The sequence below is a fragment of the Canis lupus genome, chromosome 2 (genome assembly GCF_011100685.1).
Source record: "Canis lupus familiaris isolate Mischka breed German Shepherd chromosome 2, alternate assembly UU_Cfam_GSD_1.0, whole genome shotgun sequence".
NCBI classification, from domain to species: Eukaryota; Metazoa; Chordata; class Mammalia; order Carnivora; family Canidae; genus Canis; species Canis lupus.
Genome location: NC_049223.1, coordinates 75,713,617 through 75,741,101, shown reverse-complemented (window position 1 = coordinate 75,741,101; position 27,485 = coordinate 75,713,617). Strand labels below are relative to the sequence as shown.

The 27,485-nt window shown below is 37.3% G+C and overlaps 1 protein-coding gene across 3 annotated transcripts in view; it reads left to right on the top strand.

The window, feature by feature from the left end:
* KDM1A (lysine demethylase 1A) overlaps positions 1–27,485 on the top strand; it is a 61,706-nt gene that overhangs the window by 26,499 nt on the left and 7,722 nt on the right. For 2 of the 3 annotated variants that reach the window (XM_038531655.1, XM_038531654.1), the window contains 11 exons: positions 2,491–2,624; positions 7,298–7,376; positions 8,365–8,457; positions 9,255–9,361; positions 11,107–11,188; positions 12,620–12,714; positions 22,474–22,616; positions 22,986–23,076; positions 24,247–24,381; positions 25,164–25,237; positions 25,950–26,061. In XM_038531655.1, coding sequence (XP_038387583.1) covers positions 2,491–2,624; positions 7,298–7,376; positions 8,365–8,457; positions 9,255–9,361; positions 11,107–11,188; positions 12,620–12,714; positions 22,474–22,616; positions 22,986–23,076; positions 24,247–24,381; positions 25,164–25,237; positions 25,950–26,061 — 1,145 coding nt within the window. Of the gene's footprint in view, positions 1–2,490; positions 2,625–7,297; positions 7,377–8,364; positions 8,458–9,254; positions 9,362–11,106; positions 11,189–12,619; positions 12,715–19,994; positions 20,007–22,473; positions 22,617–22,985; positions 23,077–24,246; positions 24,382–25,163; positions 25,238–25,949; positions 26,062–27,485 lie in introns of all 3 variants that reach the window. The other variant, XM_038531653.1, reaches the window with a different exon arrangement.

Sequence of the window (27,485 nt, the reverse complement as noted above, 5' to 3'; positions counted from 1 at the left end):
GACTGTGTTAAGTGCACACAAACACTAAGTGTAAATTACTTTTGAATTAAATGTACTACTAGTACTTCCTTTTAATAAAGGTATTATTAGAGTCAATTGTATTTTTTAAGATTTTTCCCTCTAAAGGAAATACTTACAAGTAATATTGTCCAGAATGGTCTATTAGTTCATTTTGGAAAGAGTGCTTTGATTTCTATTCTGAATAGCTTGGGTTCCAAGTTAACATTTTTGGTTTCTTTGATAAAAGGTTAGTTGTGTGTGTGTGTGTGTGTGTGTTTTTTTTTTAATCTTACACGATTTTTATATTGATAATGATCTTCCTTCCTTGAAATAAGTCTTCATCCCTAAAAGCCGAAAGGAAGAAAATAATTACTGAGTTTTTAGAAACTGTTTTCATTTTTAAAAATTGACAAAGTGTTTAAGAGTAACTAGGTGTTTTTGGATGTTATGTAGAAGATAGAATGGACAAGAATATTATTCCACACATACATTAGTGTCACAACTTTTGGCTTAATTCATTTTGTTAATCATTTGGTGTTTGATTTAAGGAGTTTTTTTAAATTTAACATGACTTATGTAAATAACATTTAATTGTTACATAGTCTCAGGATTACCAAAGTTAGCCAGGTATTTTAGAGTGATTTTTTTTTTTTTTTTTTTTAATAAGAGCACTTGGAACAAGGAGCCAAATAAAAAATTTAGTGTTTTCCCTATGTGTTTTTTTTTTTTTTTTACTGTCGTTGACAGTAGTATTTTGTAGTAGGATTGATGTTCAATGATGACTTAATAAACATGTAGAGAAGGTATAGCTAAAAAAAACTACCCAGTTTTGGGGCAGTGGGGAGTTTATAGAGTTCATTGGCTTTCATGTTAGTAGTAGTGTACACTTATGAAGGTAATCTGTTTTAAGAGATCTTTGTTCTGGTTATTGTGTAGATAATACTCAATATAATGTGACATGTTTTTGTTCTTAGTTTTATTTTTTGTTTATTCAATTGGGGCATAGAGAATAGGGACATCAAAGCTGTGTGTACCTTTAGAGAATTTCACGTTACTGAAATAACCTATACCTCTGTTGCCAGCATTTCTTCTCTTCTTGCCTTAATTTCATGTTCTCCTCTCAACAGTATGGCTCATTATTTTTTTCCTTATGGAATAATTAATTATCCTGAAAGTCTTTAATTTTAGGTTGATATTTATTAAATGAGAGAATTGTTGACTTAGTAATGTGAATATAGTACATGGGCCCTCATTATCTGTTGTGAGTAGATAGCTTTTCCCCCCTCTTTCCCAAGAATATTGTTTCTTAATGTGCCACCCATATTAGCATTAGGCATTTTTCCTTGACCTCGTGTTAACCATTTTGTCCTAGTTAGTATCTTTAAATGTCTGTGGAAACAGCACTTTAATAGCTTAGTTGTCATTTTCTAAGTTACATCCTTACCTGCATTGTTCTTTTTATTTTCTTAATCTTACTATGCCTTTTCTTAATTTTATTTCCATTATCAGTGTTTCTAACTACTTGTTTTATGTGCTTTAAATGATTAAATATGGATATCTGGTGCCTGTTTCGTTACTTACATAGAATTACTTCAAAGGTATTGGATTTTGAAACTTTTTTTTTTCATAAGCTGGTGGTTAAATATATCTTTTATAAGGTGATCTTAGAAATACAGGTAAAATACACATAAGTGTATTTCTAAGGACATTCTGTAAAGACGTACTTAACTATCAGCTTGTAAAAATAATCGGTTTAATACCCAATTTTAAAAGTTTCAAAGTAATATATATTTTACTTGTACATTGCATGTATTTGTAGTGTATAGTATATGCAGTTAACATACTTGTGTAGTGTAGTATAAAGCATTTTTATGTTTTTGCTGGGAAAGGTAAATTCTTTGCTTTCTTCTGTGTCTTCATTGTAGTCTGCCTAACTTATCTGTTTGCCAGCATTGCATTATGGGGACTAATGGATGGTACCACTGACGAGATAATCTTACTTTGTTACTGTTGGTTATGTTCCCTGCTGTAATCTTAAAAGAAGGCATGTGGTTGTGTTTTTCACTCTGTAGTTTCTTTTCCTTTCCTATTAGTGTGTTTTCCTTTATTCTGGTTCTTTAGTTTAAGATTTCATGTACACTCTCAGTGATGCTAATTTTAATTAGAGTATCTTCCAGTATTATAAAGTTATTTTGTGGATAAAGAAAATATGTTGCATGCTTTGTTATGTTTTCTGAGGTAGATTGTTTCATTCATTAGTAAGCTGTAATTTTGGGAATATTAAGCTCAACAGAGTAAGTAAATTCTAAAGATGTTCCAGCTTTTGAGTAAAATGAAAGTTTTGTTTTTTGTTTTTTTGAAAGGAGATGGTCAGTGTTCTGTGAACAGGCAGAGCTTTATAGAGGTTCTTCAGGTGGAAAAGGAGTTTCATTATCCCTGATTTTGTATTCACTTGCACTTTTCCCAGAAGTCCTTTGCTTTCTTTGCTAGGTGTGGAGGGTGCAGCTTTCCAGAGTAGACTTCCTCATGACCGGATGACTTCTCAAGAAGCAGCCTGTTTTCCAGATATCATTAGTGGACCACAGCAGACCCAGAAAGTGTTTCTGTTCATTAGAAACCGCACAGTAAGTTTCCATGTCAGCTTTTTTTCTGTTTGGATTATAAAAAATGCATATTGCTTTTATGGAGAATATCAGAAAAGAGAGAGGAAGAATTACAAAATTACCTATAACATGTACCATTAACCAGAGGTAATATGTTAAAAATTAGTTTTTTTTTCCCTTTGGTCATTTTTTAAAAATGTATATTTAATTTTTGTTTTTAAATTTGAAATGCTATTTCCATATATTCTTTGGATTATTTTCATTCTCTTTTTTTGTTTGTTTGTTTTTTTAAGATTTTATTTATTTATCCATGAGAGATACACAGAGGCAGAGACACGCAGGCAGAGGGAGAAGCAGGCTCCTCGCAAGGAGCCTGATGTGGGACTCAATCCCAAGACTGGGATCATGCCCTGAGCCAAAGGCAGACACTCAACTGCTGAGCCACCCAGGTGTCCTATCTTTTCATTCTTCATAACCTCGTAAACATGGATCTTCATTTAAACTTTTTAAAAAATTTTTTATTTTAAGTAAACTTATGTGGGGCACAAACTCCCTACCCTGAGATCAAGAGTTGTGTGCTCTACTGACTGAGCCAGGTGCCTGGAAACCTCTTTGGCCGGGGGTGGGGGGTGGGGGGGGGAGTGCAGAAGGGGAAGGAGAATCTTAAGCAGGCTCCACACCCAGCTCAGAGCTGATCACAGGGCTCAGTCTCACAACTGTGAGATTATGACCTGAGCAGAAGTCAAGAGTCAGATGCTTAACTGACTGAGTCACTCAGGTGTCTCCCCAACCATCCCTTTTTAAAAAAGATTTTATTATTCTAGAGAGAGAACATGAACTGGAGGAGGAGCAGAGGAGAGGCAGGGGGAAAGAATGTCAAGCCAACTAGGTGCTGAGGGTGGAAGCTGTTACTGGACTAAATCCTACAACCCTGAGATCATGACCTAAGCCCAGACCAAGAATTGGGGCACTCAACTGACTGAGCCAGCCAGGCCCCCTCCCCTTTTTAAAATTTTTATTTATTTTATTTTATTTTTTTTAAGATTTTATTTATTTATTCATAGACACAGAGAGAGAGAAAGGCAGAGACACAGGAAGAGGGGGAAGCAAGCTCCATGCAGGGAGCCCGATGTGGGACTTGATCCCGGGTCTCCAGGATCACAACCCAGGCTGCAGGCGGCACCAAACCGCTGCACCACCAGGGCTGCCCTTAAAATTTTTAAATAATAATTTTGTCCTTTGATCCCAGGATAAGAGGAACTCTTATTCTGTTCTACTTGTCTGCTTCAACCTCCTCCTCTGGCTAAATGCTTGATTTTGATGTCTGCATAATATTTTGTCTGTTGGTTGGGTCATACTGTAAATTAGGCATTTAAATGTCCATTTGTGCTTTATTAAGCTGTGAACAGCTTTATACTTTTTTTTTTTTAAGATTTTATTTATTTATTCATGAGAGACACAGAGAGAGAGGGGTAGAGACATAGGCAGAGGGAAAAGCAGGGTCCATGCAGGGAGGCTGACGTGGCACTCGATCTTGGGTCTCCAGGATCACGGCCTGGACCGAAGGCGGTGCTAAACCGCTGAGCCACCTGGGCTGCCCAGCTGTATACATTCTTGACTCTATCTCTCGTTGTTATTTCCTTATAACAGCGTTCTAGAAGGAGAATTACCTTGTCAAAAAATAGGAACAGTTTTGGGGTTTTGTTACATATATATAGTCAGATGGCTTCTCAGAGAGACTGAATCAGTCAGCAACTCTATTTCTCTGCTCCTGCTTTGGTTATTAAAACAATGATAATCTGTACTGCTATTTAGACTAAGAGTTTTTCATTTCTTTAACATTTCTTACTTAGACTGACTTTTTTTCACATTTATTAGTCATTTGTATTTCTTTTGTGAATTTTTCTTTTATTTATTTATTTTTTTCTTCTGTGAATTTTTCTTTCATGGCCTTTATTCATCAGACATTTTTTATTTATTCATTTTTTTAAAGATTTTATTTATTTATTCGAGAGGGAGAAGCAGGCTCCATGCAGGGAGCCCAATATGGGACTCAATCCTAGGACTCCAGGATCACGCCCTGGGCCAAAGGCAGGCACTAACCTGCTGAGCCTTTCTGATCCCCTCATAAGAAATTTTTTAGCCATAGAGGAGGGCAAGGTACTCTTCAGAACATATTCCTTGTGCTCTAGGGTGATACAAAGTAAAAGAAATTTATGTTGTAATTTCAGCTGCTTTGAATATAGCTCAGAAATGTCATTTTAGCATGTCTGCTTTTTTAGCTACCACTAACTTCTTTATTTTGGCTGTTAGATTGCAAAACCTCTGCTGAATTTAGTTAAATGTTATTTAGCTAGAGTGATTGGTGGATTATACTGGGTTTTCATAGTACAGAATAAAGGGATTTTTGAGCATATGAAGAAAAAATCAGGGTAAGTTTTTAAAAAGTAAATGGAACATTTTTTTATAATGTTTGTATTTCTTTTTTTTTTTTTTTTTAAGATTTTATTTATTTATTCATGAGAGACACACAGAGGGAGAGGCAGACACACAGGGAGAGGGAGAAGCAGGCTCCATGCAGGGAGCTTGATGCAGGACTTCATCCTGGAACTCCAGGATCATGCCCTGAGCCGAAGGCAGAGAGAGGCTCAACCTCTGAGCCACCCAGGCATCCTGTAAATAGAAAATTCTTAATGTGGATTTCTGACACTTGTCTTAAAATCAACTTCTGTGTGTAGCATGTCAACATTTGATTTAAATGGAGTTTTTAGGGGACATCTGGCTGGCTTAGTCAGTAGAGCATATGACTCTTGATCTCAGGATCTTGAGTTCAAAGCCCAACATTTGATGTAGAGATCACTTAAAATTAATTCTTTTTTTTTTTTAAGATTTTATTTATTCATGAGAGAGAGAGAGAGAAAGATAGAGGCAGAGGGAGAAGCGTGGGACTTGATCCCGGGACTGCAGGATCACACCCTGGGCCGAAGGCAGCACTAAACTGCTGAGCCACTGGGGCTGCCCTTAATTCATTTTTAAAATGGATTCTTTTTTAAGATAAGGTCATCATTTTTTTATTTCATCTGAGGGAAGTTTTCACTCTTTACTTGAATTTCACTCTTTACAGTGATCTCTTCCTGTGATTTCTATTCTGTGATTTGGGGAAGGAAGGACTGGCCCAGGTTAGAGTTCTGCGCTTCTGACTGTGTAACTGAACATAAAGCGTTCTCTTACAAGAGTTGTATCAGTTCCTTTGTTTACAGATTTTGAAACCACAACAACTTTAGGATTATTGAGCTTAAAAACTGTGACCCAAGCCTTTTTTTTTTTTTTTTTTTAATAGGATGGATAGAGGAAGAAGGCTTGTGTTGAGGGGTGAGGAGCTTGGGCCCAGTGTATACTTGAGGAAGTGCATTTTGCCTTATCAGTGACCAGCAAGAAAAGTAGAGGATGGTTATGAATTTGGCTATGTCTCTTTGTAATTGGGTTTATTTACACATCGCCACATTTCTTTGTTGAAACTTGTCTTTGGAGCAATTAATTTTCAGCTAAGACTTAAATATGGTGGTAGTTGGTCGTTCCATTTATTTATTCATTCATTCATTCATTCATTCATTCATTCATGATAGACATAAAGAGGGAGAGAGGCAGAGACACACACAGGCAGAGGGAGAAGCAGGCTCCATGCCAGGAGCCTGACGCGGGACTTGATCCTGGGACTCCAGGATCCCGCCCTGGGCCAAGGCAGGCGTTAAACTGCTGAGCCACCCAGGGATCCCCCTGCCTGTTCCATTTAAAGAGCATTTGTGTTTGAGCTTATTGATTGTACCATAATATTTTTCATTCCTTATCTTACTGCTTTTTCATCAGTATTTGAAATAATTAACTATTATTTTCTTCTTAAACATAGAACTCCCTTAGCTTAACACAGTATTCTGGTTTTTCTCCTGTCTCCCTGGTCTTTGTCTTCTCTGATTGCTTTGTATGCTTAGCTTTAAAAATAGGCCATTATAAAAAAAATAAAAATAAAAAAACAGGCCATTATGTGAACTGACTGGAGTTCCTTAAGACTCCTTACAGTCTCTCCCTCCCCATACTGTCTTTTCCCCCCTAGAAGGCCTCTTCTGCACATTGGCTTCAGTTATCACCCATAGGCAAATGGCTGCAGACCTTAACTCTCCTCAGACCCTTAGCTCTGTATCTAGATGCCAATCTTGTATCTTTTCTTGGTTGTCTTGAAACTAAACTCACCTCTTCTTTCATTGACCCTCATTTAGGGACTAGCATACCAACTCATTTAGTTGTGCAAGACAAAAACTGGAGTTATCCTTGGCACCTCTGCCCTCCCCTACCACATCTACATATCTAATTTGATCATTTGATTCTGTGGATTTTATCTAGTCTGTATCTCTGGAGTCATGTAACCCAGTTTAAATCCTAATTGGTCCCTACCAGCTGTATGATACTCGCAAGTTACTAGGTTTTTTGTTTTTTTGTTTTTAGGCTAAATATCTTCCAGCTTCTTCAGTAATTTACTCATTTGACATCGTTTTGTGTTTCATCAGTTTGTCAAGAATATAACCCTCTGTCTCAATGAAAGGAAAGCCTATATTTGAGGCCTTAGAGTTGAAAAGATATTTTAAAGTGGTCAAGTGGTCTATGTCTACTCGTATAATAAAATTTCCATTTAAATACAGTTGCAGTTGTGGTTGGATAATCCAAAGATTCAGCTGACCTTTGAGGCCACTCTCCAACAATTAGAGGCACCTTACAACAGTAAGTAGTGTTATCAGTGGGATTAATTTTGGTTCATGGTTCATTGATAATGAATTTTTTCAATTCATATTTCCATCTTATTTTACCTTGTGTTATGCAAAAATAAGCCTTGTAGAAAACTATTATGTGTCTATTATTTTCTTGGTTTTTAAATTGTGAGTTTAAGAGATTGCTAATCATTTCACCAGGACTATGTTCCAACTTTAATCCTTAGAGTACTTTGTTGACATTTGATTGGCTGGCTGGCTTTCTCATTTTCCATTTACCACCCACAAAGTCTTGAAAAGTTTTTTCCAAAGTAACTGAGTATAATACTACTTTTAAAAGGGGTTAGTTTAGTTTTTTTTTTTTTTTTTTAAGATTTTTATTTATTTATTCATAGAGACACAGAGAGAGGGGGAGAGGCAGAGGATAGGCAGAGGGAGAAGCAGGCTCCATGCAGGGCTCCTGACGTGGGACTGAATCCCAGGTCTCCAGGATCAGGCCCTGCGCTGAGGCAGCGCTAAACCGCTGAGCTGCCCAAAAAGGGTTAGTTTTATCCTTTATGTCTTCTATAACAGCATGTCATTATTAAAAATTCCAAATTATGTGATATGCATTTTGGATTACACCACAGACCAATAGTTCTAGGAATCACTTTTCTTTTTTCTTTTTTCTTTTTTTTTTAAGATAGATAGATATAGATTGATTGATGAGAGATAACAGAGACAAAGACATAGGCAGAGGGAGAAGCAGGCTCTATGCAAGAATCCCAATGTGGGACTCGATCCTGGGATTCCGGGATCACACCCTGGGCTGAAGGCAGACACTCAACCATTGAGCCACCCAGGCATCCCAGGAATCACTTTTCTAAAGGAGTCACATGATCTTGTAGCTTATGGAAAATATGTATAGAATAACTTTATGATGGATAAATAGAAGAGTTAAAGAGCTTTCTGTTTAAACTGCTAAAAATATGAACATGTTTTAAAATTCATTTATCCTGTAGGTGATACTGTGCTAGTCCACCGAGTTCACAGTTATTTAGAGCGTCATGGTCTGATCAACTTTGGCATCTATAAGAGGATAAAACCCCTACCAAGTAAGGACCTGACCAATAGACTTTATGGTTTTAAGTTACAGTTCTAGACTCTCTTTTATTTCCAGGAGATTTTAGCATTTTATTTTGATTCCTAAGTCTAAATTTGGAGTCAGATATTCCCAAGTTTATTATAGGTCAAGTTTAAAGTAAAATCTCTTCATAAATATGCATTGCCTGTAATTGCTGGTTTGATAAGTGTACTTTAGTAAAAGATATTGAATTTCCAGTATAAGAAAAATCAGAAAACAAAATTTGTTAAAAAGGAAAGAAGTCCATTATGAAAGCAGATTTGAGGTTTTCTTTCAGTGGCCTGTTCTTTATACTGCCAAGAACCTAGGAGTCAGGGATATTTTGAGAATTAACACATTTGTTTGTTTTAATTAATTTATCTTTGATGCTTTAATAAGTCTTCAAAAAGGAATAGTAAAGACTCCAGAAGTAGAGCTTAAAGATGACTTTAAGAATAATTTGGCTGTCATATTGTCCTAGTATAATTGTGAGGTAAATGCTATTCATAATAAGTTAACCTGTCACATGACTGCAGTATAATGAGAAAGTAGATCTTAAAGGATTTCATTTATAAATTTTTAACACTGAATTAAAGTGTGTAAATTTCAGGTACTTGCTAATTTGTATTCAGATAGTTTCTCTATTTTGAAAATGAGTGAACTGTTTACCTTGTAAGACATTGTGACATGTTGAGAACCTAGAGGTTTTCATGATTTAGAAAATGGTAAAACAGACTCTTATATCTGCAACAAAATTTTGTAATTTTTATTCATTTTTTTTCTTTTTAGCTAAAAAGACAGGGAAGGTTATTATTATAGGCTCTGGGGTCTCAGGCTTGGCAGCAGCTCGTCAATTACAAAGTTTCGGAATGGATGTCACACTACTGGAAGCCAGGGTAAGAATTTTATTTTGCATTCAGAAAGCCTCACCTAATGGAAATAGATATTTATCAATACAGTAAGAAATTATCTTGCAAATTAATGAATCCTACAACTTGAACTAAACCAAACAGATTTGTATACTACTCAGAGTATTTTAGATTATGCTATTTATATTGGATAAAGCAATTTTGACAGTGAAGCTTTGAAAGGTGCTCAGTGAGTATTTAGAGTATGCAAATGATCTATATAGCCTTTTGATGGATATTTTTGGGTCATTGTTTCTTATAGTTAACTTTTCAAATTTTGGACTTTCATCGACATACTTGCAGGTGGCAGTTATTTTTAGTGGTGGAGCAGAGTGGATTGTATTCCTTACTTGATAGTAAAAGAAAAGGAGAGCATCTCAGGCAGCAGCCGACTCTGTGTCTGATGTAGCCAAGATATGTTGGTTCCCTTATCGTCAGTCCTAGAAAGAGAAATGGAAGTTGAAGGAGGAAAGGGATGATGGCACAGAGTAGGGGGGAAAAGAACATCATGTTAAGATGCTACTCTTCAAATTATTTTCGTGAGTGATTTTTTTAAAGATTTTATTTATTCATGAGAGAGAGAGAGAGAGAGGCAGAGACACAGGCAGAGGGAGAAGCAGGCTCAATGCAGGGAGCCTGATGTGGGACTTGATCCCGGGTCTCCAGGATCACGCCCTGGGCCGAAGGCAGGCACTTAACCACTGAGCCACCCAGGGATTCCCTCTTGAGTGATTTTTGACAGTTATCTTCCAGTGGCTTACAGGCCTCTGTGGACTCATACCATCTAAAAAACAAAAAAACACTTCTCAGGTTACCTAAACGATCTAAAATTTTATAGAAGCTTTCAAAATGTTTTGTGTAGTATATCTAAGTTACTTTTTATAAATTGTTAATTTTAAAAAATATTCTTTTAAAATAAAGTATGGAAAAATCAAAATAATTTTTAATATAGTCTTGTAAAAATGATGTTTTATAGATAATTTAGGAAACATTTGTGTGCCCTCTTGTCCTGTGTACTGGCAATATAGTAATGAATAATGGGATCATTATGATCCCTACCCGTGCAGAGTTTTAATCTAGTATACAAGAATTTGTTTTGCTTTGTTTTGCTTTTGTTTAATTTCAGGTTACAGAGTATTCTCATAATATCCATGATTAAAGTGTCACTACAGCTCAGTAATTTTCCCCCCATACTTGAAAATCCCTAGTCAGCAGAGATAAACTTGGGTCTATTGAGGAATGAGAGAGATTGTCAGAAGTTTATGTTCAGTAGACATTCTGCGCCAGGACGTAGGGCTGCACTAGTAAACCATTGGTCTGAGAAGTCCTCGGTCATCACAATGGACTTTGGGGTTGGGGGCCAAGAGTCAGAACTGGTAGTAGAAAGGTGGCATTTAGTGTTGCAGTTTGTGAACAGATATTTTCTGTGTGAGTGGCCCTTGCTCAGCCTAAACAGTAAATGGTATTAGAGACAGCTGGGTAGAGAGGTAATAGTACCAATGGCTGAATATGTCTCTGGCTGTCAAATTGTTTCATATCCTATCATTCCTTACCTACCACTCATTCAAATAGTGCCCATGCTGCAAGCCATGTATACTCAACTATATGTTTGTTTTATTTTGTTTTGTTTTTTTTCAATTATAAGAGACAGAGGCCTAGGATGGTATACCATGCCGGGTTCTTATGGTTAAAATAGAATTGATGATTTCAACCATTTAATTTCTGAAAAACAGGATCGAGTTGGTGGACGAGTTGCTACATTTCGCAAAGGAAACTATGTAGCTGATCTTGGTGCTATGGTAGTGACAGGTCTTGGTAAGTAGTCCTTAGTTTGTTTTTGTTTTTTGTTTTTAAAGATTTTATTTATTTATTTACTTACTTACTTACTTACTTACTTATTTATTATTTATGAATGACACAGAGAGAGCAAGAGGCAGAGGGAGAAGCAGGCTCCATACAAGGAGCCTGATGCGGGACTCGATCCCGGGACTCCAGAATCATGCTCTGGGCTGAAGACAGGCTCTAAACCACTGAGCCACCCAGGGATTCCCCAGTAGTCCTTAGTTTTATGCTGTTATACAAGGTCTGAGATTCATGATTAAGCTTATGTTTTAAAGCTTTTTGTTTAAAAACCCATAAATGTGGTTTTAAAACATTTTGGTTTAAGATACTGTTCTTACTGTTAGCAATAGGTGAATTGACAGATAGTCTTCCTGGAAAGATACATTAGTATGTGCAAAATTTAAATGGTACATATGTTTTGACCTAGCACATTCAGTTCTAGGAAATTATCGTAATAGACAAGTGGACCATGTTGTTTGGAGCTTTTTTTTTTCCTTTTTAATTTATTTAGTTTTTGCTTGTTTAAACATTTTTTTGTCTATTTGAGAGAGTATGTGAATGAGCACACATACACATGCAAGGAGGAGGGACAGAAAGGAGGGAGAGAATATCAAGCCGACTCTGCGCTGAGCACAGAGCCCATTGCAGGGCTTGATCTCTCTCTCTCTTTTTTTTTTTTTTAATATTTTATTTCTTTATTCATAGAGACGCAGAGAGAGAGAGAGAGGCAGAGACAGGCAGAGGGAGAAGCAGTCTCCATGCAGGGAGCCTGATGTGGGACCTGGGTCTCTAGGATCACACCCTGGGCTGAAGGCGGTGCTAAACCTCTGAGTCACCAGGGCTGCCCGTGAGGCTTGATCTCGACCTGGAGATCATGACCTGAGCCAAAACCAAGGTTCTGACACTTAACCAACTGAGCCACCTAGATGCCCCTGCAGCTTTTGAAATATGGCATAGCAAAATGTTAGAACCCATGGTTCTGGAGATTAAATTGTTACACAAGGAGAACTATACAGCCCCTAAATATTTTGTAGCTTTATACTAACATGAAATTATGGCCAGTTTATTGCTAAGTTGAAAAAAGATTACACAAGAATATATGCATTGTGATCTCTGTGCGTGTGTATGTGTATGATCTATGATTTTATGCACATGAAATCTAGAAGGAACTGTAACAAAATGTTAACTAACACATGGGGTTTGGTTATAGGTAATTTTTTGGCTCTTTATGCTTATCTTACATATTTTGTATATTACTTATTATTTTAGTTTGGGCAGTTTTTTGATCTATAATTCACATATCCTAAACTTGGAGTATTTTAAATTTTGAGTAAAAATATTTTTGCTTTGATGTTTTCTCTTTTCATAGATATGTTGAATTTAATAGTTTGAGTTTTTTTTTAGGAGGGAATCCCATGGCTGTGGTCAGCAAACAAGTAAATATGGAACTGGCCAAGATCAAGCAAAAGTGTCCACTTTATGAAGCCAATGGACAAGCTGTAAGTTGAGGACAAACAGAACTTTTCAAAATTTCTCTGGGTCAGTTGAAACAACAATTTGGGGTAAATGTGTGGATGAATATACCCACATGTCAGTATGAACTGAAGGTAGAAATTATGTGACATTCTGTTTGTTCCTTAATTGTGAGCTATAATATAGGATGGGATGATTATTGCATATATGCAAATTTACATTGCCTATTCAGGCATTCATCCTTAGACATTTAATGAAGGCTAGCTAGACAGTTAATTTTTTTATTTGGCTGTGGCCACCTACTCTAAGAGACCTGTGAAATTGACACCTGATTCATTTCTTTGTATTGTGCCTCCCATCATGTGCTTTAGCTCTGTGTGCTCTTTATGACTTCAGTTTTGTGTGTGTAGGTTCAAGATTTTAATGAACTAATGGCCAAATGGTGATATTGAACTCAGATGTTTAGGTAGATTAAAGTATTTGTTGACCAGGGGCATAGGAGCTTCCCCATGTTTAGTAGGCAGTAACATGGAAGTGATATTTGCTATGAGAGAGTAAGAGTAGTTTAACAACAACCATGTTGAGAGGCTTAGACCATGCAAGTCAGTTCTAATTTTGGGGGATGGGTGAAATTCAAAAGTTCATATTCAGATTTTACCAGCCCTCCCCTATCAGGAATGAGGAAGTTTACCATTCTTAGGATATAAGCATGTTATCATCTTTATATTTTGAGGAAGATTCACTATATAAATGGCAGTTCAGCTGTTGTTGCTCAAAGTGGTAAGATCCCAACTCTTGAATTTACTCAAGAGGCTTTGTTTGGTTTGTATCAAAAGAAGACAGACATAAAGGAATGCTTGGCTCTCCCATCCTCACCATTCTGGATTCAGATTCCTCCAGGGCTTATTTTGGGGTGGGTGGAGGGCAGGACCACTTTCTGGCAGGATAAACAAACTAGAATGAGCAAGAGAAAAAGGAGGAAAGTAGAGCTCTTAACAATTCAATAAACTTGTTACTCTGCAAAGATCTCTAAAGGCTATAGAGATGAATAAGACAGTCCCTGCTATATAAGACCCCACAGTCTAGTGGGGTTTGTGCACAGATAATTTTTTTCCCAACTTTTTATTATGGAAAATTTTAAACCTATACAAAAGTAGAAAGAATAGTATAATAATGGACTTTCATTTATTCTAGTCTTATTGCATCTATTCAATAGATTTTTTTTGGTCTGGAGTATTTTAAAGCAAATCACAATCAGGAAATATTTACTAAATATTTGCCAAAATCTAGGCATTGTTCTCTACATTGAGTATGTATTCCCTGCACTCAAGGGTCTTAAATTATAGGGACTCTGGCTATCTTACGAACCCAAGAACATCAGGAATTATAGGAATTAAAATTAAAATCAGATATTAAAATCTGTGACACTCCCATTTGCCCCCCAAGTACACGCCAACCACAAACATACTGCTCATACATATACCAGTAACACAAGGCAGATTTGCCAGGGGTTAGATAAAAGGATAAATTGCTATGGAAGAGTCAGTGGGGAGGGGAAGAGAGTGAGAGTCTAAGTCTCTGAAAGTGGGAGGGGCAAGAGTAGGGAGAGATTTAGAGGGAAAGCATTTGTGAAGATAGCTTAGGACTTAATGTGGTTGTGGAGGAAGGTTTAAGTCTAAGAAGTCTTTGAAGGAGGCTGGAATTATATTATTAGGGCTAAAATAGAAAACTGAAGATGAGGATGAAGGATGTTGTTTTACTAGGCTGATTTGTAGGTTGGGACTTCTGAGGGTTGAAAGCAGAAGTGACGTGACCAGATCAGTGTTTTAGGTAGATAGATACTACATTAGTCCTCAAGAAGTCATGGAATCCAGACCAAAGATTATCACTGATCATTGAGACACTGCTTTTTTCTTTAGACTTCTCTGAATTTAGATCAGGTTTATTTAGTCTTTCTAACAGTAAAAGGAGTTTTTTCTAGTAGAAATATCCAAAGAAATTGTCTCTTCCTTTCTTGGTATTAGAGGAACTTTAACACATTTTTTAAAACCTTTGCTTCCACATAGTATCCCAGCATTCCCCTCAAGTATGGCCTGCAACCAGCTGCTAATTCATGAACTAACTGTTGGTTACCAGTATGGGATGAGATAAATATGTAGCTTATGCCAGAATGTAAAATAAACTACATCGTTAACACACTGTTCAAATGATGATTTAGGGGAAGCAGGGGTGAGGGGTGGTAGCAAGACTTACCCAATGAAAAAAGTGGTGCTTCAGTTACCATCTGGCATAAACTCCTAATCTCACTAGGATCAGCCCTTTGAGTAGCATTTTAGTAAACCTCTGTTAAACTGGTGTGTGGTTTTCAGCATTTTTTATGCAGGAATATTTTTCCAAGGGAAATTTATAGTTGTCATACAATTCTGATCTTACAAAAGGATTTCTCTAAGTCATTTTGTTTGTATTTGGTGCAGTAGCCAAGTAGTTAAGGAGGATTCTTCAAGCACTCTCAAATTTAGGAGAAAATTGTTTACAGCTTTAAGTTCTGCTTGCCTTAAGTTAATCAAACATAAGAAGTCATGTTAATGTTTTTTGTATTTGGTGTAGCTGATAGTCTACCTCAGAGTAGAAATGGACAACTGTTAACCAGTAGATTGGCTTTTGGCTTGTAGGAAAAGAACTAAGAGCTTTTAGTTCCATTAATTTTGTTTTTAATTACAAATATATTTCTTGACTTCAGAAACCTAAGGAGTAAGTAGGTCAGTTGCTTTCATTCTTTCATTTTTCAGGGGAAGAATCTGAAGCTCAGACAAGGTATTTGCCTAGGGTCGTTCTAATCAATAAGTTGTAGAGCATAGGATATATTGCCTGGTATTCCATACCAAATTCCCTTACAGGCATATTGTGCTTTGCTTTATTGCATTTCCCAGATATTGCCCCCCCCCCCTTTCATACAAATGGAAAATTTGTGGCAGCCCTGCATAGAGCAAGTCTGTTGGCACCATTTTTCCAACAGCATTTGCTCACTTTGTGTCTCCATGTCGCATTTTTGTAATTCTCACAATATTTCAAGACTTTTTCAAAATTATGGTAATATGTGATCATTGATTACAACTTACTGAGAGCTTCAATGATAGCATTTGTTTTAGCAATGAAGTATTCTACTTTAAGGTATGTACATTGTTTTTTAGACATAATGCTATTGCACACTTAGGCTAACTACAGTATAGTGTAAACATAACTTTTATATGCACCGGGAAACAGAAAAATTGATTTGACTCACTTTATTATTACGGTGGTCTGGAACCAAGCCTGCAGTATCTCTGAGGTATGCCTATACTTGTTCTGCTATGTCTGGCTGATACCTGAAGGAAGATGGGGACTGGAATAAGTGTGATTGCATCAGCTGAGTGTCCATCTCCAGGAACTTTCTTTTAATAGTTACTCTAAAGGAGGCAACAAGGCCCCCACTCCACTCCACCCCACCCCCAGTGGACATTCACTTAGCCATTGATTTTTCTTCAGTAAACTTTTGAATGAAATGGAACTGTCTTCTCTATTTGTGGACAGTCTCAGTGCAAAAGAGGATGATTTGATGGTTCTGTTGTTAGTATCTAGAAATTAATTCCCTAATCCTGCACAAAGCAATTAACTCAGAGTGACAAATATCATTTGTAATACTGTCTTAAGGACCTATCACCAAACCTATCATTTTGCTTCTATACAACAAAAATCACATAGCAAGTGGTTTTTATTCTGTTAATTTGTTATATTGTTATTATAACAATCACAAGAATCTCTGAAAGAGTTCACTTCTTTATTCTCTCTGGTCTTGCATTGGCAGCTAGGATGTTGAGCCTCTGTGTTTTTGACAGAAGCCTTAATTTTATGGCTCCAGATGACTAGAACAAGGCCTTTCTTCTTTGATTCTAATATAGGATGTCCCTATAAGTAGAAGTATCTTCCAAACCCATAAAAACAGAGCTAATACAGCAGCTGCCCTCAGATTGACTGATGATGGAGTTATACTCTGAACTATGCTGTAATCAGCTTTAAAAGAACATGGAGATCGTTGAGAAATAGCATAATTCATATTTCAGGAGTCACCAGTGAGGAGACTGAAACATGGATTGGTGGGGAAACGGGAAATATAACTGAATGTTTTCTATGTATCTCCTGTACACCAACTAGTAATTCAAGAGCTTTAAATTCTAGTTTGTTTTGGCTTTCTTGAGTAATGAAACAGCATCTTAATCAAATTACTTCACTACTAAGCATTTTGGATTAAAAAATCTCTGGTTTCCATTGGGGGGAGGCATTTGGGTGTTGTGTTTTGTTTTTACCAGATGAGGCCCAAAGACTCAGTAACTACTTGGAGAAACAGATCTTGATTTTCTTCTTTGGAATGACTCAGCTGTTGTGAGGAAGAAAGATACACTTGAAAGATAAGGATTGCCAGGTCTCTTATGAAGGCCATTAATTTGGTTATTCTCTGTACCTACCACAATTCAGCAAGTTTTCACTTGCATTCATATAGAGTGATGCTTAGGTTAGTTATACATTTGACACAAGCCTGTTGGCATTTTAGTTTTCCTATTCCTTTGTGGAAACAGTTTTCGTTAGTTTTTATTTTATTTTATTTTATTTTATTTTATTTTATTTGAGAGAAAACGTGAGTGACAGGGCGGGTGGGGAGGTGGCAGGCAGAGGGAAAAAGTAGAGTCCCTGCTGAGCAGGGAGCCTGATGCATTGGGGAGGGGTTGGGGGTTTTGATCCCAGGACCCTGAGATCATGACAAGCTGAATGCAGACACTTAACCTACTGAGCCACCCCAGGCACCCCCAGATTGCTATTTTAAAAGGTGGTTTTTCTCTACCTCTTAAAATCTTCTAATCCTGTTTTTTTATAAATGTAAAAATTTCGTGCCTGCCTTTAATGTTCCTAAAGTTGCAAAATAGTTACTTTCCTTTCAAATATAGTTTTATAATATTGACTTTGCTTTTCCAAACCTTATTTACTCATTACATAAGAATTTACAGAGCACCTCTACTGTGTGCTAGAAACTACAAGTGAACTCCTTAGACATGTTAGTGTGCCTTCTCCACGCAGCTTAGTTACTGCTTTAGAGAAACCCATTATTTACATCCCCTAAAAGTTTCTTATGACAACTGTCTCCATTTATAGAATAAATAAATTTTATTTGTATTAAGGATAATATACGTGTTGTCCTTTACGGAGAATGGCCATACCTCATTTCTTTTAGCTATTTGGGAATCTGAATAGTGACTTGGAGATGTTAATTTTTCTTTTTTCTTTTTCTTTTTTTTAAACAGTTTCTTTCTCTTTTTTTTTTTTTTTTTTTTAAGATTTTATTTATTCATGAGAGATAGTGAGAGAGAGAGAGGCGAAGACATAGAGAAGTAGGCTCCATGCAAGGATCCCAATGTGGGACTCGATCCCAGGACCCCAGGATCACGCCCTGGGCCAAAGGCAGGCACTTAACCGCTGAGCCACCCAGATGTCCCCAGATGTAAATTTTTCTACCAGGTATTACAGAAGGTCCTAATCCAGATCTTTCATTTTATCATAATTTTAAAAGTACATGGGAATGGGAGAGACAGATTTACTGTAGCCTCTGTTGGCCAGGTTTAGCCATTACAGCCGTTTTTCATTGTGTTATTCTTTCCTGAAGATTTCTCTGGCTAAATCTCTGAACTTTGGATGCCCAGGACCTAGCTGTACCTAACTCCATCTTGCTCTCCTGCTAGAGAGCTTATGCATACTGGAAGCAAGAGAAATGGACAGTGTTTTGAAGATCTAAAGGGTTTGTGATGATAGAATGCAACCAGAAGTAGAACTGAGGAGAGCTGTCCTTCGTGAGATGACTTCTTGCAGGATTAGGACCCTGTCCAGAAAGCCACTTGGCTCTCACTAGATTTATTCTGCATAGGCTAGATACTCAGTCGGCTCTTCCTCAAGCCATGCTCAGGGATATTCCATATAATCTCTGCAGGACCATAGCAGTCAAGATTGTACCTATTTAAAGCAGTGAGACACACCAGATTCTTAGTTTGAAGGAACTGTTTGGAGCCTTTCATAGAGAAGTAAATGGGTTTGCAAAATTGTAATCAAAAGCTGTTTCAAAAAAAGTCTGTTTCAAAAAAAGTCTGTTTCAAAGTGATATCCATTTTGTTTGAATCTTTGCTAGAGAACAATTATCAAAGATACTTTACCTTCTTAGTTTACTGTTATGTTCTCGATATGTTGTCATAGAAATCCAGCTGCCATCAAACATGGTATGGTGCTTAGCCCCTTGCAGTCATTTGCTGAGTTCCTTTCTCAGGATGCAGTTTAAGAAGCTGAATAGAATGGTCAGGTAACCTGAAAATTATTGTGACTTGTGTTTAAAGATTGCCAATATTTCAGCTCCTTTCCATAATTTGTGGACCTAACAGAGTTCAAGGGTTCTCACCAAGGCAAGAGCAGTGACCTAAAACAAATACTTAAGAGGTGCTCAGGGGGTAGTCAGTTGCTAAAGTTCTTTTCATTGTCTGAATATGTGAAATGGAACATATCTGACTTAGCTTAATTTTAGAAATAGAGTCAAGATTTAAATATATCAAAAATATATTTTGGTTTTTTCCCAGTCAGTGTTGGTTTCCTAATGGACAGGTATTTGCTATTTTCCAAATATTTCTTTAATTTCAAAGTGGAATCCTAAAGTTAATGGGAAAATGCAGCTTTCAAAGCTATCCCTGGTCTCTCTGGCAACAGTCCTAAAATTGCTAAACTAGGTGGAAAATGGATGGGGCCTAAGTGCTGTCTCTTGTATTCTGGAAAGTGGAGTCTCCAGTTAGAGCAGTGGACCCAGTCAGTGGACCAGAGATGCAGTCTGTCATCCTGCTGTCCATCAAATGAGACAGTCATCTTTTTGGTTTGGTTTTTGTTTGTTTGATTTTGTTGTTCTTGTTTTACTGTTTTGTGTCTTTCCTTTTCTCTTTCATTGAATTTTGATTTATTCCTCACTGCTTTCTGACACCATCTCCCTTTATCACCCTCACACCCACCCCACCCCACCAAACTGCCTTTCTTTTGCCCATTTCTGTGCCTTGACTTTCCCATTTTGGTCTCTATACAGTCTGTTCCTTGTTTCTCTGGTGGTTGCAGCTTCTGAGCTAACAGAATGCTTCTGTCATGCTGTGTGTTTAAAGCCTTGATTTTACTGCTGTCATACAAAACTAAACTTGACGTGGCTGTTGGGCTGTTATTTACAGTTTATTTCTCTCTCTGCTGCACTGGTTAAAAGGACACTGTCAAGGTATTTTTTTTATATAATTTTTCAAATCATTTTCTTCACTGTTTACAATAACCCATTAAAAGCTTGAAACTTCGATCTTTCCCTTCCAAAGATCCTCTCCATCATACATTCACACTGGTTTGTTGTTGTAGAGTTGCGCCTATATGTTGGGCTGGTGCCATTTGAGTTTTTGTCATTGAAAGCGCATGTAAAAAGGTTTTTTGTGGGGGTGGGGTGGGTGGACTAAAGGGGAAAGTGTTATGAATCAAGCGGGCTGCTCAGCAAACAGAGGGAAGAAACAAAAGGTCAAATTTGGTCCCTCTAACCTTGACAGTGTCCCTTTAAATGTTTCTCTACCACACACCCTGGACCCCAGTTACTGAGCCTGAGTGCTGCATACTTTTCCAGAATGAACTTCCCTATGTGACTGTCACCCTAGCTAAAGAGATTAAAGCTTGTCTGAAGCAAGCCATCCAGTTCACACTGGAAGAGCTTTAATCTGTACCATTTGCACACTTGCGTATTGGCACATTCTGCCCTATTGCAGAGGCACATGTGATCTGGTCCCTCTTGCTTCTATAGCATCCTCTTGCTTGGCATTTTTGAAGCCACACATAGAAATATCACTATTTTGTACTCCATGAAAACTAGTCATGCACATTGCATCTGGGATCAGTTAAGATCTCATAACTATACAGATTTTGTGTTAAAAATGTAATTATTTCCTTTTTAAAAGAAGCACCAAATTTAGAGTTTCTAGAACTGTCTTTGGTAACATCATTGCAGGAATCACGCTGAGCAAAATTTCAGCGTTGCTTTGAGCTGCTCTGAATATGAGCCATCACATCCTTGAGCAACTGATACAAGGTAAATGAAATTCCTGACAAGAGGGTTTCTTCCATCAGCTCTGATAGCTGTGTAATCAGAACAATGTAGGGTGTCACCAAGAGCTCCTTCTTTTGGCCAGGGAGTTGAATGTGTAGGTAAGATGTGTTTGATCCACCAGGTCTTAGGTACCACTCATCTATATAAGGGGCACCAAGCATCCAAAGTCTGATTCTCTGCCTTACTTCTCAGCATAAACTAGAAGATTCTCAGAGATCTATATTTGTTAGGCCAAAGGGGATTCTCTAATTCATAAAGATTTCCTGATGGCTCCCATTCTTGGCCTTTTGGAATTTGATGCTTTAGAATTTCTGATTCGGTCACTTATGGGGTCATATTTACGGTTCCAAAAGAGAGTTGTGGTACATTCCCTTTCTTCTTTTGATTGCAGATTGTACTTTTTGCCATATTCTTTTGCCACACCATGGCTCATCTAGTAGAGTTACTTGTGTGACTCCTCAGTGAAGGGGCAGAGACAAGTGCTTTAAAAGTTGTCTATTCAGTTGCAAAGGGAAAAAAACTAAGGCATTTCAAATGAGAGGTAGAGTCTTATTGTGATGATCTCGCCCACAAGTTACCTCTGATTGTAAAACATCACTCCTCCTTGGCCTTAGTGTTTATTAGAACTTTTCTTTAATGCTGTCTTCTTGTTACCATTTTAGGTTGGCTGTAAAGTGAAATTCCATGTTTTGAATCCCATTAACTTGTTAATGCCCAGTTTATTCTGGCAAGAGATGCTTGCTTTAGACATGCTTGCCTTAGATAGATATGCTTTTTTCCTTCTTGCTACTACTGTGAATTCAGCAGTAAAATTGCAGATGCAGTTAAGGTTAGTACTGAATTAAGCAATAGCAAAGGAATTTGTGTCTGCTAACTGATGGTGTCAGTAGGCAGGAGCACAGCAGGGTTTAGGTATGTGGTCTTGCAGCTTGATGATCTGTTTTGCGATCTCTCTTCCTACACAGTAATGAGCCAGACCTGGTACCTCAGTCACTCATAGTCTCAGAGCTTTAGGCATTCAACTCTGAACTTAATCGGTGCCATAAAAACACTGTTACTCTGCGAAAGAATGAAGATGAGATTGTGTTCTTATTAATAGCTGTGAATTTCACTTCACTCTTTCTCTACTCCCACCTGAAACTCATCTTTGAGGGAAAGGCAATGCCTTGGGCTTCTTATTTTTCCATCCTGCCCTTATTCTGGGAGGTCCTCAGGTGTGTTGACATAGTTTTTGTTCTCTGAGACTTTTCCAGTGTGGCATTTGCATGTCGGCCCAGCTTATCTCAGTGCATGTCAGCTCCAGGACACCTTGTGCTCCACATAACTTCAGTTAGCACCAATTAGGACCAAGTGTGAATCCTGTGGCTGTTAATAGAGGTGAAGTCTCAGCTCAGAGGGCAAACTTGGGAGAATAGGAAACTATCAGGGCCAAAACATTTCATACCTCATTTAATGGAATTGACAGATGGAATCATTGTCCTCAAAGGTTCCCCCTTTGAGGTACATATTTTGACCTTTTAAACTGTAGAGCATTTGTGTTTTCATGGATGGTTATGTTTAGTCTTATTATAAGGACCAACTCTGCTATACTTCGGATTTGCAGGTTCCTAAAGAGAAAGATGAAATGGTAGAGCAAGAGTTTAACCGGTTGTTAGAAGCTACGTCTTACCTTAGTCACCAGCTAGACTTCAATGTCCTCAATAATAAGCCTGTGTCCCTTGGCCAGGCATTGGAAGTTGTCATTCAGTAAGTATTTTGAAACTGCTTATTGTACAGTGAATTCCACTTAGAGATTTGCTATTTGTGTTTTAAATTTTTCAGCAAGTCTTATTTGAGCTATTTTTTAACTTATTTTCATGCAAATTAATTAAATCCCAAAGTAAAACCATTTAAAATAAATGATCCTTGAAGGCCCCTCTCAATTCTAAAACTCACAGCTTTATATAAGGTACTAAACTATATTTAACATAGCCTAGAAAATAATTTGCCACCTTTCTTGTCCCAGAGTATTAGAAATTTCAGTGGGCCTTGGTGTCCTTGAATGCCTTTGATAGGTTCCTGTCTTGGGCTACAAAGCTGGCAGTGTGGCCAAGGCATATATTTTGTCTCTTTTAGGTTACAAGAAAAGCATGTCAAAGATGAGCAAATTGAACATTGGAAGAAGATAGTAAAGACTCAGGAGGAGTTGAAAGAACTTCTTAATAAGGTGAAATTTTAGATTTTCTTTATACCTGAAGATGCATTGGTTGGGAGATGCTTTAAAAAATTTTAGGTGTTTTTTTTTTTCCTCCAGGGGAGAGAGGGTCCGCCAGCTAGGGCTCATTATTCTTGAGAAAATAGTGACTAACAAAAGGGGTAGTTTTATCTGTCAGTCTTTCAGTACAGTACTACTGGTAGGTTGTTGCCATGGGAAATAGATCTTTGCTGTGTTGGGTTCCCTTTGGCAGAGTTAGCCCAGTGCCTTCTGCTGGATTCTGTGATGAGATGGAAATGAGCTGTGCTGGGGTCAAGTTGCCACTGATGAGGACAACAAATCAGCAGCCAGAACCACAATTCACTGCCATAATTATTTCGTTTGAGGTGCCAGGATGGGAATATTCCTCAGTGCTGTGTCTACTGAGTGCCCTTCTTTCCCCCCACTTCCCAGAGGTCCCACCACTTCCCAGAGGCCCGGTTCTCGACTGGGAAACCATTTGTTTTCTCCTGATCCTACCAGCTGCAAACATAATACCAACTTAGGGAGAAAACATGAAGTGAGACATCCTCTGTGGGGGGCTTTTTAATGCAAAATCTGAGTGCATCTTGTGACCAGACTCTTGACTCTCTCTCACTGTGCCTTGTTTCTTTATCCTGTCAAATGAGAAGATGTCTGTGCACAGATTCTTAGGGTCCAGTACCATCAGAAAGCTGAGAAACTAACATTAGGAATGGCTCTGGGAGGTTTTGTGTGGTGATTTAGCCTTTTACATAATTTAGGAAATAAATCATGACAGTTTGTTCCCCAAAACAGTAAGCTAAATTGGTGTTTGTTTTTTCCTGGAATTTGAGATAGATATATAGATATAGATAGATTTATTATTATTATTATTATTATTATTATTATTATTATTATTATTGGAACACTCCTGGTTCTTCATTTGTTTTGGAAGACAGAGATGATCTTACTTCTGTGATAATGTGATACGTCTGTGTTGAGCCATACAGGATTTTTTCCTCTTCTAAAATGTCATGATGTAGAAGAGGTATTTCAGAACTTCAAGGATTTTGCACTGTAACCTTTTTGGGTATAATAGTTTAGGGGATGAACCAAAGCATGTGATTTGGAGCTGGATTACATCACTATCTGAAATGGTACATTTGTATTTTTCTCTCTTAGATGGTAAATTTGAAAGAGAAAATTAAAGAACTCCATCAGCAGTACAAAGAAGCATCTGAGGTCAAGCCACCCAGAGACATCACTGCCGAGTTCTTAGTGAAAAGCAAACACAGGGATCTGACCGCCCTATGTAAGGTGTGGTACACATACATGCCCAGGTGGTTTTCCTTGGAATCCTGAGAAAGACCATAGGTCTGGGAAACTTTGGAAAGGGAGAACCACTAACCAATCACAGGTATATGTAGTAGGAAGAGAGAGGGTTTAGAACACAGAACCCAAAGGGACTGAATGGATTAGTTTGCTTTGAGATCTGCTTTTTCTGCAGAATTTCTACTTTGTTTTCACAGTCTTGTACTTTAACTTACATCTCAGGTTAGCTCCCTGTCAGCTTAGAATAATGATAATGAACATAACTTCAGTCATTTGATATCAAATTGATTGAAATCCCTAACTTAGTATCTCTTAGCCATGAGATCTTAGATTCCTCAGTCACCTCATCTGTGACACAGTGTTAATACTTTTCCTTTGTAAGAGATCTAAGCTTTAGCCCATGCTAGGGACATGGTAAGGGTACAGGAAGTAGTTGCTGTTCTTTTTCATTCTTGCTTTGTAGCACCCCAGTATCTGTGCTCGCTTCTGCAGCACATATACTAAAATTGTAGTACCCCAGTATGCTATTCTTCCTTTTTCTTCTCCTGTATGCCCTCTGCATCCCTTCTCCCCCTCATGTTCATTGAGGCTCACATTGTAACTTGTCTCTAAGAACAACCATCCCTGAGCCCTGATCCAGCCTTAAGCTTGAGGCATACTCCCAGATATGGACAGAGAGGTGGTCCAGGCCTTAACACTTTGTGGTATAAATAATTAGATTGGTCTCTGCCCCATGAAGATCGACCCAGTTCTCTTAATTTTATCAGGAATATGATGAATTAGCGGAAACACAAGGAAAACTAGAAGAAAAACTTCAAGAATTGGAAGCCAATCCCCCAAGGTGAGGAAAACACAAATGTTCAGAGGGATAGCTTTTGCTGTTCTGTTATATTTAGAAGGAAAATTACAGAGCACTATTCAATGAATGGATTGTAATTTTAATGTGTAGTAATCCCCTAAATATTTAAAAAATATGTTTTTGAAACGAAAACCTTTCTCCATAAGATCTAATATTTGAATGAAATATATTGTCTTCTGTGAGTAGAATAGAAGGTCATATTGCTTTAAATTCCCATAATTCTGAGGGCTAAGAAAGTCACACTTCATTGGATTTTTGACAGTGAATACTTGTATGCTGATAGTGTGTGTTCCGTGGTGCATCTGGCCCCCACATATCTACTCTGTTCTGTATTTGGGAATGCTACCCATTCTTGCTTTAAAAAAAAAAAAATCATGCTTTATTTATACAACAAATAAGCTTTTATAATGCCAGGTACCCATGTGAAGAAGTCTTTTTTTTTTTTTCTCCTAGACAAATGAAGCCTGATAGTAATTTGCTTTATGTAGTAGAGGTTGGCACTGCTCTAGGCACCAATAATAAAGGAGTTAATAAGACATATAAGGTCCTGTTTTTTGACTTGTCATTTCTTTGTATAAGGCACAGTACCAGGCTTAGGTTCTCTCAGTTATTGAGATTGTCTGCATCAGTCCACTGAGCACAGTAGTCCTGTCCTTCCTTTAATAACCTGCACCTCTCTGTTTTCATTTTGCAGTGACGTATATCTCTCATCGAGAGACAGACAAATACTTGATTGGCATTTTGCAAATCTTGAATTTGCTAATGCCACACCTCTCTCTACACTCTCCCTTAAACACTGGGATCAGGTAAAGTTGCTTTGTCATTTATTTTGTTGCACATGTCTTTGGGGGGAAGGCTCTTAGGAGCAACTGTTAATGTGTGTGTGTGTGTGTGTGTGTGTGTGTGTGTGTGTGTGTGTGTGTTTAAATAGCTGTAAGAGAGAGAATTTGCATACAGTACAATTTACCTATTTTAAACGAATAGCTTGAAGTTTTGCCAGACATACGTAGTCCTGAATCACCAGCACAATCAAGATAGAGAACATTTCCATCCTGGAAAGTTCTCTTGCCTCTCTGCAGTCAGTCCCCAGCCCTCCTACTCCTGACCTAAGATGACCCCGATTTCCTTTCTGTCATTATAGTTTGCTTTTTCTAGAATTACATATAAATTGAACTGTATGGTATATGATCATACAGAATATAGCCTTTTGTGTGTGATTTCTTTCACTTAGCAAATTGTTGAGATTCATATTTGTCGTTGTGTGTATCAGTGGTTTGTTCGTTTTCATTGTTTAGTGGTATTCTGTTGTATGGATATGCCATAAATTGTTTATCCATACACTGATACATTGGTGGATATTTGGATTTCCAAGTTTTGGGGCCATGAATATTCATGTCTTTCTTTTGGATATATACTTTGGAGTGAAATTGCTGGATCTTATGTAGATTTTTAACTTTCTAAGAAGCTCCAAACTATTCCAAATTGCATTCCCCCCAGCAGTGTTTGAAAGTTCTAATTGTTCCACATCCTTACCAACACTTGGTATTGCCAGTTTTTAAAAATTTAGCCTTTGTAACAGGTGTATAGTACCTGTTTCATTGTGGTGGTAATTTTTGCATTTCCTGAATGATGGGTGATGTGAAGCACCTTTTCATGTATTTACTTGCCATTGGTTTTTCAGTTCTTTGGTGAAGAGTCTGTTCAGATCTTTTGCCCATTATTTAAAAATCTGGTTAACCTCTTACTAAATTGTGTAAGAGTTAATTATGTTCCTTAGATTCTGGATAGAATTCCTTTGTCAGATTTTTGTTTTGTAAATATTTTCTTCCAGTCCACAACTTCCTTTTTCATTTTCTAAATAGTATGTTTCAAAGAGCAAAACTTTTTAATTTTATGAAGTTCCTATTTCTCAACTCTCTTTTAAAAGCTTTGTGCTTTTTTGTATCTTGAAAAATCTTTGTCTAAATTTCAGTAACTAAATTTTCTCCTGTTTTCTTCCTAAAGTTTCATAGACTTAGCTCTAATGTTAAGTCTGTGATTCATTTTAATTTTTGTGTACAATGAGAGATGAGAATAGAGTTCATATTTTTCCATGGTTATCTCATTAATTATTCTAGCACCACCCTTTTTCTTCATTTGTCTTGGTACCTTTGTTGAAAAATCATTTGACCATATGTTAAACTATTTGTTACTCCTTCCTGTTAATTCACTTGTCCACATGCCACTATCA